Source organism: Pocillopora verrucosa, chromosome 13, assembly GCF_036669915.1.
Source record: "Pocillopora verrucosa isolate sample1 chromosome 13, ASM3666991v2, whole genome shotgun sequence".
Classification (NCBI taxonomy): Eukaryota; Metazoa; Cnidaria; class Anthozoa; order Scleractinia; family Pocilloporidae; genus Pocillopora; species Pocillopora verrucosa.
The window spans coordinates 8,337,244-8,358,754 of record NC_089324.1 but is presented as its reverse complement, the minus strand read 5'-3'; the positions used below and the strand labels follow the sequence as shown (position 1 = coordinate 8,358,754).

The 21,511-nt window shown below is 37.1% G+C and overlaps 1 protein-coding gene and 1 long non-coding RNA gene across 2 annotated transcripts; both read left to right on the top strand.

Moving 5' to 3' along the window:
- The first annotated feature begins 4,285 nt into the window (after nucleotides 1-4,285).
- LOC136277573 (uncharacterized) lies at nucleotides 4,286-5,143 on the top strand. The gene has a single exon (XM_066159948.1). The coding sequence runs from the start codon at nucleotides 4,286-4,288 to the stop codon at nucleotides 5,141-5,143; it is 858 nt and encodes a 285-aa protein (XP_066016045.1).
- Nucleotides 5,144-16,171: 11,028 nt separating this feature from the next.
- LOC131798837 (uncharacterized) lies at nucleotides 16,172-17,306 on the top strand. Its single transcript, XR_009341344.1, has 4 exons — nucleotides 16,172-16,304; nucleotides 16,421-16,444; nucleotides 16,705-16,764; nucleotides 17,202-17,306. It is a non-coding gene; the product is annotated as an uncharacterized lncRNA (long non-coding RNA).
- The last annotated feature ends 4,205 nt before the right edge of the window (nucleotides 17,307-21,511 follow it).

Genomic DNA, 21,511 nt, shown 5'->3' with positions numbered 1-21,511 from the left:
AATGAGAACAGTGCAGGGTTGCATTTAACACTTCAATTAATATTATTACATTATATTTCCTTTGAACTTTGCATCTCTAGAAGCTCAGGTGCATACATGTAATTACGAGATCATTTCAATTTTCCAGTTGCTTTCAATACTTGTACTTTGGACACATCCATAGTGTCAGCCAATCAAGTAACAAGGAGGAAACTATGATTCCTTTCATCATGACCATATTTAAAGTAAATGATAGGAGACCTGCAAGATTCAACAGTATGTGACTGTTTGTTTTTGAGTTTTAATTTTTTGCATCTGTATTTGTTCTGTGATATCATGATAAAAACAGGCTAAAAGCTTAGGTAAAAATGACTGGAAAAGAAAGTTAAAGATTTTGTAAAATTATGTATTTTACAGTACCAAGTATTCAGTGTTGTAAATTTTACATTTTTATTTATTTGCCTAAGTTTCTTGCTTGGCTGTATCATGTGCTGTCATTATACTATCCAGGAGGTTATTTAAGCAGGGAAGAAATACTGTTGTTGTTATTACCACCTTTATTAGGTCGTTATGAGCTCATTTTAGGCAATGCACCAAACACCTTTAAGATATAAAGTAAAGTTGCGTACATGTCCACCAATAAAATAGTCAATAGGATGAAAACTAGTTATACATACGCTTATTCACATGTTCTCATCAAACTGCTATGTTGTGAGAATAATGTAAAGTATATTATATTTTAGAATAGAAGGAAACCAGATGAACCATTTACAAGGAAAATAATTATTTTTCTTTCATGATAGAAAATCTTTTATAAGAGGTCTTTGGAATAGCTGAAGATATTGTCAAACAAGATGCCAAACTGAAAAGGATAACCTGGCAAACTAGGCAGACACGCTTAGAGACAAACTGGGAGGGCTTCAGAGAAACTTTGTTTAGTGATGCTTTGTCCAAAGAAGCTTTACCGCCATCAGTAAAGTGCTCTGTGTGCAATTGTGACCTTCAGCAGTGTGTTCAGTGTATAGATTGTGGACCTTCCTTTTTTGTGTGTTCAAAGTGTGACATGGATACTCACAACAGCTATCCCAGGCATGATTGGAAGTTTTATAATAGGGAATTTTTTCAGTCGTTACTACCTACTGAAGCGATTGACTCTCAGGGAAAACTGTTTCCATTGAGTTAGTACAGAGTACCATAATGCATAATTGATTTGATTCAAATGACTGAATTTTGAATGAGGAGTATTGAAATTACTGGGGGAAGTGCAGATCATGCTCGATATAAGACTATCAAGGGGAAGAGATAATATTAAAAACTATGGCGGAGAGAAAAATTTTTAAAAATATTTGGTTTTTCCTGTTTCCAAGCTAGCGAGGACATGATTTGCAGCCGTGTGCCTAGTATGGGGTGGGGGGGGTGGAGAAAGGAATAAGGGGGGGAGGGTAAAAGGAATAAGAGGGGAAGGGGGTGGTGGAGGCGGGTAGAGGGAAGGAGGTTTGAAATGATGACTTCTTGAATTGAAAAGGATTTCTGTATGTCTATAGCTTGCGTGACTGAATGGTTTTTTTCGTTCAATGAAGATTTATGCGGCCGAGCGTTAGTTTATTTCTTCACATTCTCTCCGTTACTTCGCCGCTCATTCGCGCGGTTCTGTCACCCAAAACTTCCACCAGAGTGTAAGTTATGGAAGCGTCGTCATCCCCATATCCTTAGTTTGTTTTTCATGGTCAGGAAGCCTATAGATCTGCTCAGAGACAAAGCTTTACATTCAGTTAAAAAAAAGGTTACATAGCTTAGGCCAGACTGATATGTCTCCATGTGATTTCTCTTTTCCCAGAGTATAAATAGGTAGAGATCTGTGTGGTGGGGCAACTGCAGGATTAAACGATGGGTCGTCCAGGGTTGTTGGGTTTGTGATTTTTAAGATGATTAAGGCCTAGTTCAAACGTCGATCTTTACATGTACCGAACCTAATTGCAATTTGGGTCGACTCGAATAATTAAGAGCGGCAGTTGATTCAAATGTCGATCCGAATTTAGTCGATCCTAATTGCAAAACTGAACATAACTCCATTGTAGTCAGCGGTTAATGCCTACCAAAATGGCGGAAAACAATGCGGGAAGCACAACTTGTGGAAATGAAGAGCTTGTTTTTCTTGCAAATGCGATTAAGGAGGGTAGAAAAAGGCGACTCAAGATGCAGTTAGCATTAAACAACTTTGCTGCCAGGAGAAGACGAGTTTTGAATTTGGCTTGCCTTCTATTATTGCTTATTTCCCAAAGGAACATCACAGTTCCTCGTCCAGTTCGTTCGTGTCGTCGACTGAAAAGAAATTCTGGCTGGTGGGAAAATGAAAACAAGAGGAGCACGAGCCTTCCTCCTTTCCCGCCATATTATTTGAATGGTTCGAAGGCTTTCGTGCATGGCACGTAAGCGAACTTTCTTGAATTGTGGGTAAAACATAATTATTTTAACGTATGTATAATGTAAGCATTAAGTTCGGTACATGTAAAGTACGACGTATGAATCAATGCCGATCTTTTACCGTTCTATCCGACTAGCCGAGTCGGATAGAACGGCACTGTCGATCCGAATACAAATCTGCCGATCCTAATTGATTCAAACGTCGATTTTTACATGTACTTAATAGAAACGTTAGGTTCAGTACATGTAAAGATCGACGTTTGAACTAGGCCTAAATTTGTGGCAGTTTTTGTTTTGCTAGAAGGCCGTTCGCAATGCTTTGGACAGTTTTTGTTCTCTGTAGGTGAGATTTTTTTAAAGTTTTGCATAAAAATAGGTTTCAAAAAGTTGACGCTTCTCTTTTGTTGAGGTCGGCCCGCCAAACGACCACAGCGCCGGCTTTGTCGACCGCTTTAATAACTATTTTTTGGCATTTTATAAGACTTTAAGCGCCGCCCAAGAGATGTTGAAAAATTTGTTGTTCCGATTGAAATTGCATGACTGCATATGCACCGGACTTTTTGAAAACAGAGGAGATATATCTCACAGGACAACTCGAAGCTCTCGCCTTCTAAACATCCTACTTTTTAAAACAGCATTTGGACAGAGAACAATTAATTATTGAATGGTTTCCTCATGCAACCAGTTGGACGATTCTTTTAAACTTTGTTACTCAATCTAGGTTTTAAACACAGATTAAGAGGTCTAAAATTTTAACATTGTACATTGAATTAAAGCTTGCAACAACCAAATTTTTAATGTTAAACTCTAACAACCAGATTTACATGTAAGATTCAAATTGTCCATTTTTTTAAAGTTACTTAAAACATGATGTTATTGATTTTCAATTGTATAATTGTCTTTATAAAACTCTCTTAGGGATGTGTCACTGAAGTTAATTGTTTATTGTTCATTGACTTGAAACTATCTTTGTTCGAGTTGTTAAAGTCCTCATTTGGCTGAACCAAACCTCGAGCTCATCTTCTCTGTTCATGACCATCTTTTGTAGCTTCCTCAGAGGCTTGTCAGACAACTATGTTTTTGTTATTTTCTTAAATAAAATAGCAAAATTATTCATCTCCTACCTGCTATTACTAAACTGTTTGCATTATCTCATTCTCGGGGGCGTGACATGGTCATTTGCGCTAATTGGCTTAACGGAAATGCGACATTATATCACCATGGTGATGATTCCCAAGTAAAGGTTTATTAAGAATCCATAACTAACTTGACATGTCATTTTCATTTTGCTCCGGTGATGAAAATTTACTGTGTGCAGTCCTTACGTCGATTTTCCGATTTATACCTTCAATGTCTGGCCTAAGTTCCTTTAACGTCGCAACCGAGCCTGGAGATGTCCTGGACCAAAGCTTACTATGTCCGATATGGTAAGATTACTTTTTTCCTTTTTGAATTTGGAGTTCTGAGTCATTCGGTGTTCGAGTTTTGGCATTTCAATTTCGAGTTAAATGGAACATTGCGAGGAAGGAATTAACGAGAAACGCTCTATGAAGGCAAAAATAGTTGTAGTTTTATTTGAACCTAACCCACCAGAACTTGAACTAGACTGGCAAGTATATTGTTAAAGAAAGATGTTATTCAAATTGGAACAACAACAACAATAAAAAGCTACTATCAAAAATTCTCAACAACGAAAAAAAGCTACCTGCAAAATTTCTCGGCTACTCCAAACGATTTCATCTTTGGACTATGGCATCGTTTGCTTTGACTTGTTACGCATTGCAGTTCAAATTTTTGGCACTTTTTTTTTTTAGCACAAACTACAATTTTTTTGTCAGTTCTATTTCATTCCAGTAAGGAGTTGATGAATCAGCCCGTATCCATGCCTTGCGGGCACAGTGCTTGTAAGACCTGCCTTCTGGAGATGATCTCCAAACAGAGCATTGGCTCGAGACCTTGCACCTGCCCGCTCTGTCGAGCAAGGATCGAAGGGGACAAGTTAAACGTTAACGTAACAGTTAGCGCTTTGATTAATCCGGACAAAACTAAGGTTCTAGCTGTTGGATTACCACAACTTTTAAAGAAACTGTCATCATTCAGTATAACACTTTTTGACAAGGAAATAACACCTGTGCCTGTCGTTAAGGACTTGGGTGTTCTTCTCGACACACACCTCAGTTATAACCAACATATCACCGAGATTGCCTCTAAATGCCTTTTTAAATTGTACGAAATTAACAGAATCAAACACCTCCTGGATAGGAAAACACTTCTGTTAGTAATAAATTCTTTTGTCTTTAGTACACTCCAATATTGTTCAACTGTCTGGAGTAATACCAACAGCAGCAATATTGACAAGTTACAAAAAGTCCAAAACTTTGCCGGGCGAATTATTCTGGGACTAAGAAAGTATGACCATATTTCGGATGGGTTGCGATCGTTGAAATGGCTTCCTATTAGAGAGAAACTCATTCTAAATGACGCTACTATGATGCACAAATGTATTAACAAGCTTGTTCCAGACTATCTTGCTGATATGTTTAAATCACGTTCTCAAGTCCATAATAGACAAACTCGATCATCTGGTGCTTTGGATATACCTTTATGTCGCCTGTCAACAGGGCAGCGCTCTTTTGCTTTCAGAGGAGCCAAACTCTGGAACTCCTTGAATGATAACATTAAGTATTTAAAATGCCCCAGGAATTTTAGACGTCATCTTGCAAACGTTTTATTAAGTTGATATATTATATTATCGATATATATTTTGTAATTATAATATTATTGTATTTACATTCTCAATTAATTTATATATTTTTTTTTTATTCTATTGAGCTGAAAAGCCCACTTTATACAATAAAGTATATGTATGTATATGTATGTATGTAACCGTAGTTTTAAACTAGCGAGAAAAATCGTTAAGTAGTTCTAAAGTGAACTGAGTCCTAACGCCGAAAGGGAAATGATACTATCAGACTACTATTGTTAAAAAAAAAACAGTTACAAGCTTAAACAATAGAATATTGTTAAAAAAAATACCACACTTACCTTACGCAAGGTAGTAAGTTATTTGTTACGAAGTTCGCAAATAGATACAGCAGAACTTTATTTGCATGTTACTCGCTTGACTTTTTACTAAATCGTAGCACACCATAATCGAAATTTATTTATTACGGTTTGGATCAGCTTACGAAACGTCCATGTGCTTTATTTTTTGTTATAAAAACGAAATACGCTTCCCTTTGTTGTTAGAAAGGAACAAAGCTTTTAGGTTCGCTTCTCAAACATATTTTAATTCTGACTATATGATAGATTTCTTTGTAGACGTGGTCTTCTTTGTTTAGTCTGTAAGTTTTTTTTTTCGGGTGACGATTGCATTATTTGACAACACAACTCAAGTTCCTGGTCATTTCTTTGTTTACTTCTTCTGGAATTTGATGTGTTATCAAATAAAAATCCGCGCGATTATGATTTTATTGTGGTGCTGCTGAAGCAAGAGGTGGAGAGGCTAAGAGGAATAATATTTGATCAGGTGGGTGACGTTCGTCCGATTGTAAAAAGGAGATGAATTCTCTGCGAGAAATTTCATCGGAACAAGCTGCTACAGACGTTTACCTTGATATAGTGTAACAGTTATAGTTTCAGTTTATTCTTCTGTATCATGGCTGCCGCTCTTTTCTTTTCCTCAATGGTCTATAAGGCAGAATTCTAAATTTTTAAGAAGATCTTGTTGTTTCTGTTGCTGCAGCAAACGAAGAGTGTTACGATTTACCTGGTGTGATAAACGTTGCCAATGGTTACGTTTCCGAATTCTGTTAATGGTAAAGCTTGCGAAGGCAGTATTGTCAGTGCAGTTGTCAATTTCAATGCTTAATTGCAGTGGCTTGCGCGCTATTGTTTACAGAGGCGGAGTTTTGCATATATTAATACACTCGCGGGAGTTTTAAAAATCGGTCAACCGTGCTTCTCGACGTAAAATTTAGGGTGGCCAAAGGTTGCTTCAAAAAAATCGGTTTTGATGGTACTTCTAAGCCTCGTACAGCAGAGAAAATTTTCACAAGCCCTCCTGAGAAATGGAAGTAACTTTTCCATATGCTGACTCTGAAGTTTCACGAATACTTCATCGGATTTTTCAACCTGGAGATCAGCTTCCATACTCAAATGCATCTAAAATTTCTAATTTTCAAAGCGGTTTCGATAATGGTTATAGAAACCGCAGAAAACAAACTTTAGTATTAATTTGTTCATTGAAACCTCTTCTACAAAACCCAAATGCCGGCAAATAGCTAAGGCAATTAGTTTTTTATCAAGAGTGAAAAACTCTCTTTTCTCTATTTTTTCGCTCTCTTTTCTTGGAGGACGGTTCAAATTTACCGCAGATGGACTTAAAAGGTACCTGGGTGTGTCGCGGCTTCTGCGCGATAAGTACGCGGAGCGTTTTGAGGAGACATTTGACTGTATACTGACTTATACCTTGCTGACTTTTTTTAGGCTGATGAGACAGTACACAAAGTTTTAAAAATAAGAAAGAGTTTTCGTTGGGCCGTTAAAATGTCCGACCTGCCTGATGGCAAAGATGCCGCAAGTCCCTTCTTCAACGTAGAAAGAAGTACGTTGAGATTCATTTGGGCGAGAAATTCGACTCCTCAGAAGTTTATGTTGGAGCAGCTGGTCTCATCGATGCCACTCACGATCAGTTTAAGGTAGGGACAGGTTAATGTTGGTGAAGGCTTAGGCCACATTTGATGTAAGTAAAAAAATAGAACTCATCCATTTCCTGACAAAAAAAGACTCCGTTTCACGATCTAGATTCGATGTTGTCTGTTAGCGGTACTTTTCTCTCTTGCGATTGGCTATCGATAGCGGCTTTTCTTTTTTTTTTTTTTTTTTTCATAATTGATAGCAAACTAAATGGCGTTACGAGCCAGTTGCACTTTAGCTGTGGTAAGCTTAATAAGTTGAGGAATATTTCAAAAATTAATCAGAACTGATTCAACAGTTCCTTACTTCATTTTTTTTTTTCAGAATTGCATTACTTAAAGATGAGGGGGTGCAGAAAGTGGTTGAAACACCCCGTCCAACGCTTGTAGACGAAGGGGGTGTTGTCAGTATGGACGTCGACTTCGGACAGCACCCGAATGACCAGGATTTGGAATTTAAAATAACAGTAGGTATCTACGGCCACATATAGCTCACTCCAGGTTTTTAGTAATTGATTATTCGCCCAAAATATTTGAAGAATTAGGATTCCAACAACGAGGTTGGCTGTACTTTTTTACGATACTTTTCACTTAAACTCCAAATTGGTTTTTCTTTGAATAGAAACTTTTTGTAAAGTTTTAAGTATGTTGTGTTTTTCAATAAAGGTCTGAATAAGTTGCAAATACTAACTGCTCTTATTTCACGGATAACCGTAAATCGCTACAAAAATGAATCCAGAGGCGGAAAAGTGGACGAGAGAAAAGCATTTTAATTGAGATTCAAAGGAGGAGGATACTAACCCTTACCCCTCCCCATCTCCCTTTCACAAAAACAACTAGAGAACCACGATGAACACAATATTCTTCTCGCAACAGTAAAATATACCAAGGAAACCTCAATCTTAAAGGAAATGAATAAGATGCTTCTTCCTACCCACTTGGGGTACCATCCTGAAGTTGGCCCGGAACCGACACACGTGGCGATCCTTCGTAGCCGCCCTGCGTGCCACACGGCATAATGGGCATGAGTGAGTGAGTGTCCTATTGGTATGGGAGTTGTAAGTTTAAGGCTTTCAAATCCTTCTAAAATGTTAAAAGTATCTCATAGGTTGATACGAAAAAAAAAAGGGGTTTTCACGAAGTTTTAAAGAGTCCAATCGCTAGAGTGGGTCGAGTCTTGTTCCACAGAGGAGTGACCGAGAGCGCATCTTCACTTTATTACAGAAGCTCAAAGACGCGACTGGTTAATGAAGTTTGGGATTAACGGACTTAAGCAAACATTTGAGTTCGCTGCGACTATAAAAAATATCGGGAAGTAGGCGAATGTAAAAATTGAAATGTTAACTATTCGGTATCAGTTTTCTTATGACACCGTTATCGAGCTCATTGTAATACAGGAACTAGGTAAGAACGCTTTCTTACACTTGTGTATCCCCCATAAATGGGTTTTCTATTCTTTCTTACTTCGTGGCTGCCAAACTACCGAAAATTACGAAACTTCGTGACCAGATGATGACGCAACTTTTTTGGGTCTTAACCTCTCTTCCCCTCAACCCCTTCCCCGTTAATATGAGAATAATCCAGAATATTTAAAAGAGAGATGGGACATTCATTTTATTGTTGAAACAGGTTTAACTTAGTGTCTAACAAATGCTCTCCTTCCTTGACGTTCCCTTTCTACCACATATTTAAAGATAACATTAAAAAAAAAAATCGACAAGATGCTTTTCGAAGGAGTTGTGAACATGTTTTTGTTCCATTGTTTTGGCTATAGAAACCAAAGGCCATGGTTAGTTTTATTTAACCACATCGAAATTATTACTTGCTCCAACTTTGAGTCGACAGAAAAATAAAATTTGGCAATAGTTTTTGCAAAGAAAGAAAGACAGAAAGAAAGAAACGTTCTTTTAGAAATGTGGGCTTACCGAAGTAAAATTGCTAGTGTGGTATTCATCAGAATTTGATTTGTTTGAAATGAGCCATACTTACCAGGAGGACCTATTTAGCTTTTGGATTAAAAAAAAATTGCACTTTCTCTTTGGTGTGCCGCGTGCTCAACGAAAACCGGAAAAAGGAGAACGTCCGCTCTGGAAAAGTTTAGCAGACACAGGCACGAAAAATTAGTTTTTTCTTTCTAGTTAATTCAGTCAGATATTCATATCCGACGACGTGTCAAAATCAGTTCGAAGTGAAAGAGCCAAACTACGGAAAGATCATTTAAAGGAACTTAAAGAAAGAGGAGGAGTCCAGTTCGCGTTCATCCCATGGTCAGTTCCCGCGCAGATACTGTATAAAGAAATCGATTCTGAAGGTCTCAAGTCCTTTAAAATCAGACATGAGTAATCCTTATGTTGCTGTTTTGTTGTCATTATATACTGCGTAATTGTATTTATAGCTAAATGAACTGTATGATTTATAGTTTTGTTTACAATTTCGGCGCAGGCAAAACTGCTTGTCACTTTTAATACCATAGTATAATACAACCATTTGCCATGGAGATCTCGGCGAAAGTGTGCAGCAACCGAGATGGTAAGTGCGCTTTCGTTTGTTTGTATATTTTGTGTGTTGTTGTTAAGTGTCTGTGTTGTACTTCTTGTTCAAAACTTAAATTATTCTCTTACTACTTTTACATTTGTTTTGCTATTCTATTCATTTTCCGAGCAAATAGCACCTATTATAAATGTGATAACACTTAATTATTCTTGCATTAAGAATGCATAATTCGAAAGCTAAGCCTGAAAGCATCAAATTTCTTCCCTTGAATGTTAGAGGCCTAAGCAACTTTCATAAACGTAGGGCAATTTTTTCCTGGTGTAGAAAGCAAAAAGCCGATTTAATATTTTTACAAGAAACTCATTCCACAACAGAACGACAGGATCAGTGGCGAAAAGAGTGGGGCGCTTCTATTTTATTTTCACACGGCAGTACAAATGCTAGAGGTGTTGCAATTCTCATAAAGAATAGTTTGAACATTATTATTCAACAACGTGAAATAAGTTCGGATGGCAGGTTTATTGTTCTAAAAGCTGCTATTAACAATGAGATATACACAATTGCAAACATATATGGCCCAAACAAAGACGCCGATGCTGTCAAGTTTTACCGTAATTTATCAAAATTATTAAGAAATGACGAATTTGGTAATGAAGAAAACATTATTATAGGTGGAGATTTTAACTGTCCTCTCGACATCACACTTGACAAAAAAGGTGGTTTACCGATTCCTCGAAAATATGTAATCAACTCTATAGATGAATTGCAAAATGAATTCAGTCTGCACGACATTTGGCGCCTAAAAAACCCAACATTGCAAAGCTTTACCTGGGGGCGTTGTTCACCTTTTATATTTTGCCGACTAGATTACTGGCTAATATCCGATAAATTACATGATTTGGTAACTAAGGTCGATATCATACCCTCGATCAAAACAGACCATTCCGCTATTTTTTTAGAACTTGAAGAAATCGAATCAAGTGGAAGAGGAGCTGGCTTCTGGAAACTAAACACTTCTCTATTGGCAAATGAAAATTATAAACATATGATAACAAACAATTTACCGACCTGGCTGGATGCAGGTAAAGATATACATGATCCCAGACTTTTGTGGGATTGGATCAAGTTTAATATAAGGTCAAACTCCATCATATTCTCCAAACAAATAGCTTCTTTCGACGGAAACAAGAAGAGGAATTAAATAAACGTTATCAGGAGGCAGTCCTAATGTTTCACACAAATCCTTGTAACAATACGCGTCTGGCACTAGAAAAATCTAAGCAGGATCTTGAAGCACTGTACGAGGACAAAGTAGAAGGGATTATACTGCGCGCAAGAGCTCAATGGCACGAACACGGTGAAAAGAATAGCAAATATTTTTTAAATCTCGAGAAACGCAACCATGTTAAAAAGCATGTAAGAAAGCTGCACATTAGCGGTGTAATTTCTACTGACCCCTTTATGATTATGGATTCACAACGCAAATTTTATAAGAACTTATATCGTAGTAGAAATATTAATCTAGATAATGCAGAATCATCGATTTTTTTCGATAGTCCAAATTTACCCAGTATTTCACATGATTCAAGAATAATATGTGAGGGTAGAATAACTGCGGAAGAATGCCAGAACGTTCTCAAAACTTTTCCAACTGCAAAAACGCCAGGCAACGACGGGTTACCCATTGAATTTTATAACACCTTTTGGCCATTACTTAGTGATACTTTGATTAATTCATTTAATGAAGCTTTTATGAAGGAAATGTCCCCATCTCAGAGACAGGCAGTGATTACTCTTATTGAGAAACAGGACAAGGATAGGACTTACTTAGAAAATTGGAGGCCAATATCCTTGACTAACGTCGACGCCAAAATTGCGTCCAAAGTTATAGCGACCCGTATTGTCAAAGTTTTACCCGAAATCATTCATAGCAATCAAACTGGGTACGTTTCAGGTCGCTACATAGGGGAGGCCGCAAGATCAATTCTAGATATAATGGATTACACGAAAACTTATGAAATCCCTGGATTGCTACTTTTTATAGATTTTGAGAAAGCTTTTGATAGTCTGGAGTGGAATTTTATGTTCAAATGCTTAGAAGTCTTTGGATTTGGATCCAGTCTTACAAGATGGATAGAAACCTTTTACAGTAACATAACAAGTTGTATTATCAACAATGGAACGCTCTCAGCTAGCTTTGAAATAAATCGAGGTGTAAGGCAGGGAGACCCCCTTTCTCCTTACTTGTTTATCATTGCTATGGAACTACTAGCAGTCGCTATTCGCTCATGTTCAGAAATAGATGGAATCAAAATAGATGAAAAAGAATTCAAAATGGTACAGTATGCAGATGATTTAACAGCTTTTGTGTCGGATATCAGATCTGCTCAATACCTTTTTAAGTTACTTGATCAATTCCAAAAATGTTCTGGCCTAAAGGTGAATTATACAAAAACCGAAGCAATGTGGATTGGCTTTTCCCGTAATAACATCGAAACACCTCTAGCATTGAAATGGCGTAAAACTGTAAAAGCTTTAGGGGTTCACTTTAGTTACAATAACGAAGAATCAGTGCAAAAGAATTTCTACGATAAGCTCAAAGGAATTAAATCTCAGATACGCTTGTGGAGTTGGAGAGGCCTCTCTCTGTTTGGTAAAGTTACAATTATTAAGAGTTTACTACTTCCTAAAGTTTTATACATCTCGTCAATTCTTCCCTCTCCTTTGGAGTTCATAAAGGCCCTTCAATCAATTATATATAATTTTCTTTGGAAGGGTCCTGATAAAATTGCCAGGACAGCAGTAATAAATGATGTTGAATTTGGTGGCCTAAAGGTAACTGATTTTACAACGTCAATTATGTCACTCCGACTTTCATGGATTGGAAGATTTCTAAGCGATAACTTTTATCCCTGGAAAGCGTATCTATTACATTTACTAAAACCTTTTGGTGGAGAATTTTTTCTTCATTGTGATTATAATATTAATGACTATAACATTTCCCCAATATTTTATAAGGAGATGTTACACTGGTGGTCAGATTTTCGTTCTAGATTTGATCTTGTAAGTCTACGTGAAACAATCATCTGGAACAATCATAACATTAGAGTAAACGGCAAACCTTTATTCTATTATAATTATAATAGCGCAAATATTATTCTTTTAAGCGACTTAAAATTTGATTTGAGTAACACAGAGTCCTTTAACCTTGCAAAACGTAATGGTTTAAAAGATTCCAACTTTCTGACCTGGACTGGTGTTCGTTGCGCAGTACCAAGTCATCTAAGAATTCGATGCCACGAAATTAAGAAAGATCATGTCAGATCACTGCAATTTAAAATCGGTGATAAAATCTTTGATACAGCACTTAGCAAGTCTAGAGATTTCTACGGTTTGCTTATATCTAGAGCACAACGCAACATTAGATGAGAGATCTGGACACTAGTTATGATTTGCCCGATGGGTGCCTGGCGCGAGCCACTTGTAACAAGCTGTACTTTGCATATGTTTCTATCATTCTCTTACGAGGATGCTCGCCTTTCTAGGATAAATCTCTCGATGAAATAGACAAAGTCTTATCTAATATCCAGTAAGGCGACAGAGTCCAGAGGCTTCACAAAGTTGAAATCTAAATTTTCTATTGATGATGTGGAAACAAAAAAGGCCTTCTCATTAATAAGGTCCTGTATCTGCGAGACATATGTGCAATGCTTTCAATTTAAAATACTAAATTACATTTTATTCACAAATTCCCGCTTAGCTAAGATAGGTTTAATACAAAGCGATCTTTGCACTTTTTGCAATACTAGTGCGGAAACAATTGATCACTTATTCTTTTACTGTGTTCACTCACATGCATTTTGGGAAGAATTTGAATCTTATTGGATCGCTATAGCCAAAGAACAAAGGAAACTTGAGTTAAAGACTATTTTAATTGGTGTCACAGATACTAATCGTTCTTTATTTAATTACTTAATCGTTTTAGGTAAGCTACATTTATGGAATTGCCGTAGGAATAATAGTCTTCCTTTTTTCCCCTCGTATAAGGAACTAGTTAAAAGAAAATATGAAACTGAATGTCACATTGCGGCTAAGTTTAATGATAGGAAGATGCTAGAGGCTAAATGGAAACCCATTTTGAATTATAATAGATACATAGGTGTGTAAGCGATAAAAAAATTTTAAAAAAAAATTAAAAAAAAAAAAAACTGTAAAAAGTAGGGTAAGAATTGCAGTCTAAGGAAGTATTATATAGTAAGTAGAATAAGTAACGTCTTGTAGGTGGTATTGTAAGTAGTGTTCGTCTTGTTTTGTAAAGTAGTGTTCTTCGTGTTGCAATTAAAAAAAAAAAAAAAAAAAACTCTAAAGATTTCATTTTTGGCTGACTTTCGATGTATTTTCATGAAATTTGGAGATAACGTCCTCCATAAAAAGGTTCCCTAACACTTCGCTCAAAAGCTCTAGTTCGGAGCGTTACCGCACAATTGGCAGAAACTCTTTTCGAATTCAATGTGTTGACCACGTTCTTAATGAAAAACGAACGTCAAATAAACTAATCTTGTCAACAGTTCAGGCGTTTAAAAGCTCCCTTTCCGCTTAATGATCAAAATTTTAAAAGTAAATTAAGTAACCCAAGTCATTACTTGAGTATGCTATTTCCGCTCATGCGCTAATTTTCCTTCTGTGATACCTTGGAACGCTGGATGTACTCTGCTAAATAGGTAGACGCGCTTACTCAGCTATTTCAATGCTTGCACAATCAATGAAAATAACCAGTCATTCTTAACTTGCTTTTTAATACTGTTATCATAAACTTTGATGAAGAGTTTGGAAGAGTGAAAACCAAACTTTTCCAGGAGGAAAAAAAAATTTATCCAGTCATTTGTTACCTTTCCAGATAAAATGTAAATTTCACACTGGTCTTTAAAGAATATTGGCCCCTATGATTACAGCATGTTCTAGTGTCTTTACCTTTCTCTAACAAATGCACCTATATGCAATTTCTGCAAGTGCCATGTTTTAAGAAAATTTCCAGTAAAATGAGGGAAATCAATTCAAAATTACAATATAATGAATTGTTATGATTGGTGATACTAATACCTAATATTTCCTTACTTTAGGTTAGAGTTATTCGCATCATACTGTAGAGGGCATGCCATGTCGTAGGTTGCGACTGGCCTCCAAGATGGTGTGAAGCTACTGGAATTATTCGGAGGATCAAGGAAAAAGAAAATTTTCCTGTGGCTTCCAAATCCAGGTAAATGACTTAACTTTTATTACAAAAAACTATTAGCATGATGTCTTTCTTTCTCAGTCCTCTTCATTCCGCTGAACCTTTTTGGTCTCATGTCCTCCACTTCATGCCATGGAAGCTGTCTCTCCCCCATTTCCAAAAATTTTTTTCATCACATGTTATAGTTCCTTACTGTTGACATCTGTCCTCGAAATTGGCAACTTATAGAGTTTGAAACCCATCTACATTTTATATCCCAACTCTCAAAATATTTCACTGGTTACCAATAGACAAACGCCCCTTGGCAAACCAGTACAGATGTTTTCTTGCTGCTGTGAATTTTTAGCAAGTTACATTTGTGCACTGTTCTAAACTCTCTCATTGTCTAAAAAAATTAAAACTTTCAAAGAAAACATGTTCCTATTTAGGTAAACTATCGAAGCAATCAACGACCATGTTGAAGGCAATGAGTCAGAAATTCACAACTATGTCAAGAAAAATGTCCCTCAGTTGCAATATGTGATTGATCCCTCGTGACAAGAATCTCATTCTTGATTTCAGCCTCACATACCTCGACATCCACAGTATCAACTCCAGTACCTTCATCGACCCAACCTAACCCCATTCCTTCACTAGCCCAAACTAACCCCACCCCTCCACTAGCCCAACTAGCCCAACCTGACTCCACCCTTCCACTGGCCCAAAGTAGCCTCACTCCTCCACTAGCCCAACCTAACCCTACCATTCCACTTTCCCAACCTAACTCTAATCCTCCACTAGCCCCAACGAACCCAACTCCTCCGCCAGCCCAACATAACCCCACCCATCCACCAGCCCAAACTAACCACACCCCTCCACTAGCCCAACCCAACCCCACTATTCCACTTACCCAACCTAACCCCGATCCTCCACTAGCCCAACGTAACCCCGCTCCTCATTCATCCCGACCCATCTTTGCTCCTCCATTGGCTCACCCCAACACCACATCATCCACTTCAGAAATTGGAGGTAAGGAATATTTTTTCCATACACACACTACAAAGGACAAAAAAAATAACAGTACTGAAGAAATACAAGCACAATTGATTTGAATTGCAGTTCTTTAATTAGTGATATCCAGCATACACCTTAACAATATTTATGTTTATTATCATGAGAGATTATGACCAACTGCAGCAATCCATGCATGTTGGTAAGTGGGTGTAAACATTTTGAGGCTGCAGCTTCTTAAATTTAATTGTCTAACATATTCCAGGTCATGAATGATTTATGAAACCTATTATGCTCATGGTCTGATAACAAGAACTTGTTTAAACATCCCTTACCGAAACATCACATCAAACTAAACAACCTGTAATGGTTGAGGTTGTTTCCTTGTTAAACTGTCCATTGCAATTTTCATTTGTGCTGATGTTCATACATTTCAACAGATAATGATTTACCTGAAATGTTATGGCTTGCAGATGATCAACCCCAAGGTATTACCAGTTGATACAACAACCCACTCGTCTGGGTTGTTGTCATTATTTGTTTTTAATTCTTTACGTTCAAAGAAAATTTACAATTTTAACATTCTTCCCACGTATTCTTTCAGTCAGAACAGATGCCCTTCAAACAGGTAAAAACTGTGATATCTTGCCATTGATTGGTTAAGATTAATTGCGAAGATTATGATTGGAGATAAATTGTACCATCATTATATATGTGCGCCATATTAACCAGACTTTATTTGTGGATTAGTATAAATATTTTAATTTTTATTGGTATATCATCTTTACTATCATTGATTGATGCACTGGCTTTATGGTGACAATTATTTACAGTACAATACATCAATGCTCAAATTCAATGTTCTAATGGGAAAACATTTAAATGTAGTTGGTGTCCTTCGAGAAGACTTAAGCCCAGTGGGAGCTGTTCGTCAAAACCTCGGAAAAGGTACCATTAATTGAAAAGGTAGATTGGATACACAGGATGCATGCTTCAACACAGGTTTTACAGTAGTTTGCCAGGCTTCATTCTTTTTCAGGTAGTTCAGATGGTAAAGAGAGTGGGCTTCACTGCTTGCCCTGAAGGGCAAGCCATGACTAGCATGGTACTGGCCCTCGAGTGATTTTTACTGCCCCAAAATGATGTGATTTGAACGAATCTTGAAAAAATCTGTCTATCCATTGGGCAAGTGAGAGTAAGAATTCACTAGCCTAATCAGAAAATCCATTGTTCCTGGGCTATCATACATAACTTTCTTTGCACACTGTAGTTGTAGAGTTGAGTCAAAGTATTCATAAAGGAATTTAAGACCACTGAAGCTTAATGTCTTTCTTTCATGTGTACCACTTAACAAATTCAATTGTTTTGGTTATTTGCTTCCCTAGTGGCATTAGGGAGACTGGACAGGGTGGAGGAGGTACTTCTATGTGAGAGGGAACTTTACCAAAACTATGCTGTGCTGGATTCCCTACCTGTCTTCTTAAATCTCACCTTTGAAGAGGCTAGTATTGAATGTTATAGCTCCACTACACATGGAAGTCTGTGTCTAACTAGTGTGCTAAACATATGCGAAAAATGCAAAGATATGTGTGGAAGGTTCCATACATGTACATTTTTGTCCACTTCCTTTGCATGTGGCTACAGAAAAGTGCTACACCATAGCTAAAAAACCTAGTGTGCATGTTAGAGTTGCGACTAATGTGGTTATAGGGGCTCCCTACTCTAAGCATACCAGGTATTTGAGTGAAACTACACAAAGCTCTAAGTAATGCTTCAATTTCCCTTTCACTGAGGGAGGGAAAAGAAGAAATAGGACTTAAATTTTAGTGATTTGGCTTTCAACAGGTTTCCATTAAGCTCCTACCCAATCAAAACACCCCAAAGAATACCCAAAAATAAATTGTCCAGCCCCAACCCCTTCCTCTGCATTCTTAATAGCATTTGCAACAAGGACTATTATCATTACAAAGAAATTTCAAATCAAACTCTCCTTCCAAACATATTTCAATTCTGTTAAAGAACTGGAAAAGTAGATTTCTCTGAAAAAACCAAATTTTCCTCAATTAAACGCTTCTCTTGCTTGCTTTTTTGCAGATATGCTTCCAGGCAAAGAGAGATTTTAAAATGTTTACACTAATTATCATAAAACAGGGCGATAATTTTGATCCTGTGCGAAGGTTAGCTGCTTACTGTTTGTTGTTATAAAATTAGGATCTTGTGCCTGTACGGCTACAGTGTAGTTATTAAGACAACATTACCTTGAAGTTCAAATTTCATTGCCTAGTACTAGAAATTCAAATAAAGGCTAAAGGATTCCTGGTCGGAAACTGAGACAGGTCATATATCAGCCATTTCCAGAAATCATAGCATTATGTTACTAAACATGACATGACACAACACTCCAACAATTAGAGTATGCACATGTTTTACAATTTTCCAACTTATATCAAATTCCATACTCAGGTTATCAAAGTGAGAATAATTCCCATTTGTCAACAAATCCTTAAAAGTAATCAGTTTTGTTTCTATTTTTAACTATCTGCAGAATTTGTAGCATGCTCCAAACATTATCAGTTGATCTGTACTACTGGATGGCATGTATGGAGAGTGCAAGTGGGAGAAGAGGTAAATCAATTATCCCAAAGCTGATTCTTGGTATAGATGGTGTACACTGAAGAGAATTAAGCAGTATAGCAATTCAAGAAGAAAGCCAGAAAAATTCTCCGTTTAGTCAGCTTTCATCTGATCATTGTCTATACATTTACACACAAACATGATAAAAGTATGACTAATGATCCTCTTGAGATTTCTAACATCTTCAATAACTACTTTTCTTCGGTCGGTAAAAACCTAGCTTCACGCGTACCTCGTTCATCTCGCTTTTTTACCGAATACTTGTCTCCCAATTATAATCCAAGCTCTTTCTTCTTTGATCCAGTTACGCCAGAGGAAATTGAGCGTGAGATACTTTTGATCCCTAAAAATAAACCTACGGTCTCCACTCTTGTCCGATTCGTATTTTAACTGACGCAAGATGCGTTATCTCGGGCCCTCTCTCCATCATCATAAACATATCTGTGCAAAAGGGCATCTTTCCATCCAAACTGAAAAAAGCGAAAGTTGTTCCTGTGTACAAAAATGAAGATGAGACTGAGCCTGGTAATTATCGTCCGATATTATTACTGTCTATTTTCAATCGGATATTTGAAAAATTAATGTACCACCGCCTCAAATCCTATCTTGGTAATAAAGATATTCTATTTAAGTCACAGTATGGCTTCCGCGAAAACCATTCCACGCAACATGCCATTATTGATATCGTTAATGTCATACAAAACAATATGGACCAAAAACTTTTCACTTGTGGGATCTTTTTAGACTTAAAAAAGGCCTTTGATACCGTCGACCATTTAATCTTGCTTCAAAAACTTAATCATTATGGCATCAGAGGAATTATCAATGCTTGGTTTGCCTCATACCTTCTCGGTCGTTCACAAGTAACTGAAGTGGGTTTTAACTTATCTAACGAATGTATGATCTCATGTGGTGTCCCACAGGGGTCTGTGCTTGGTCCTCTGTTATTCTTAATCTATATTAACGATATTCACAACTCTTCAGCGAAATTGTCATTCTATCTCTTGAAAAAACCGTCAATAGTGAACTGCTCAAAGTCTGACTGGCTCAATGCAAATAAGTTAACGCTCAATGCTAAAAAGTCAAACTATGTTATCTTTCGTCCATATCAACGTAAGTTGAACTACTCGATTAACATTGAAATGATCGATAACTGTACTCAAATTCCTACCACGCTTCAGTGCGAAGACCATGTTAAATATCTCGGCGTCCTATTGGACAGCAACTTAAGCTGGAAATTTCAAATAAATAATGTTGCATTAAAAATAAGCAGAACTGTTGGTGTTGTTGCCCGTCTTAGGCACTTCGTCCCACGTACAACCCTTTTAAATATTTATCAATCATTGATCTTGCCTCATCTGACATATGGTTTGGCGGCTTGGGGTCAAGCTGCCAAAACCCATTTAAAAAAAATCCTCGTGCTTCAAAAACGAGCCCTTCGTTTGATGTACTTTTCTGAACCTAGAGCCCATGCTGTGCCTTTATTTATTTCCTCGAAAATTCTACCCCTACAAATGTTATATGCTGAAAAAGTATCTTCTATAATGTTTGACGTTTCCTGCATGAATGCTCCGTCTAACATCTGTGATTTCTTCACTAAAGCTAATTCAAAGCACAGGCATGAGACCAGGTTTTCTTCGTCTGGAAGTTATTATGTTCAAACTTCAAGACTGAATCTAAATCAAGATTCTTTTTCCAGGTTTGGAGCTAAACTTTGGAACGCAATTCCTAACAAATTTCGTCAACTCTCCAAAGGAGCTTATAAGAAAAATTTTCATGACTTTTTGCTCTCGATAATGGAAGCAGAGGACGATTATGTTGAAGTGCCCATTCTCCTACAAAAAATGGCAAATTCTGCATCCTCGACTCAATGTATATAATTGATAGTTCTGTTAGTAGTAAATTTGATTGTAATATCATTCTGTAAGACTATATATTTTGTAACTTTAGCTTGTTTTTTTTTTTTTATTATTTTATTTATTTTTTTTAGTAGTTCTTATTTATCCAGATAGTTTATTTAGTTACTTTACAATTATTATATTATCTGTTATGACTGCTGTAACCTTTCCTCTCCGCCTGCCTTGTCTAGCTTTTGCTATTTGCGGGTGGAGATGGCAAAATGATTTGCATGAAATAAAGTATAGTGTGTGTTGGAGGGATGACCGTGTGCCCAAAACATCGGTTTCAACTTACTACGCTTTATAAAGCAAAGGTAATGAATAGAGATTTTTACAGGACTGATCGATGCGTGAGTCCACCCACCTTTTTGGGCAGGCCCTTTGAGGGTTCAGTTCATAGAAATACAGCTAAAAATCCCAGGTTACAAACCTGTCATTTCCGAGCAGAGCTGATTGTTCTTTATCGCGCAAATTACGTTTGCTTACGTTGTTGTTGGTTTTTTTAGTTGCAGGCTCGTAATGAAACATCTCTTCCCTAGTGATGCTAATGCATTACTCAACTAACACTTTCTTCACTCAAGCTTTTCCCTAGATAGTAGATTTCTAGCTCTCTACCTGTGTGTGTATGTGGAAGGGGGTAGTGGGTGGAGGGGGACACATGCTAGTGAAATCGTTACACCCCTCAATCCTGAATTACATTTGTTAGACACGGTATGTTGTTAACTTGCGAATTGTGCTGTAGGATAAATGTTGTCATCCATGCCATGAAGAAAAAGCACCATCGCGTGTAAAAAAAGTGTCTAAAGCATTCACCCGCAAGAGGCGTGTGAGCAAATTCATGGTGGAGAGAATCTACAGGAACACTGGCGTTGTTGTTGCTATATACTGTATCTATGTTTTCTTATTTCTGTCCATGATACCCAGGGGTGGCACTGTTCTTCCAAGAAAATTCTTTTACTTTCCCCCTTTTTTTTTTTTTAAAGAAAAAAACTCTAACTAATAACTAAGATCATTCTAATGACATATTAACTAACTTTTATTGCCATTCTTATACGACTAGTAATCAAAACTTAACGACAGGCGGATGTACCTTGCATTCGCTACCCCAATTTAAATTGTTTTCAAGCCCGAAAACCGATCATAATTTGTAAGCGCACTAGAAG

Coding starts and splice junctions, on each gene's coding strand:
- LOC136277573 (XM_066159948.1), top strand. CDS start 4,286: ATGCCTTGCGGGCACAGTGCTTGTAAGACCTGCCTTCTGGAGATGATC.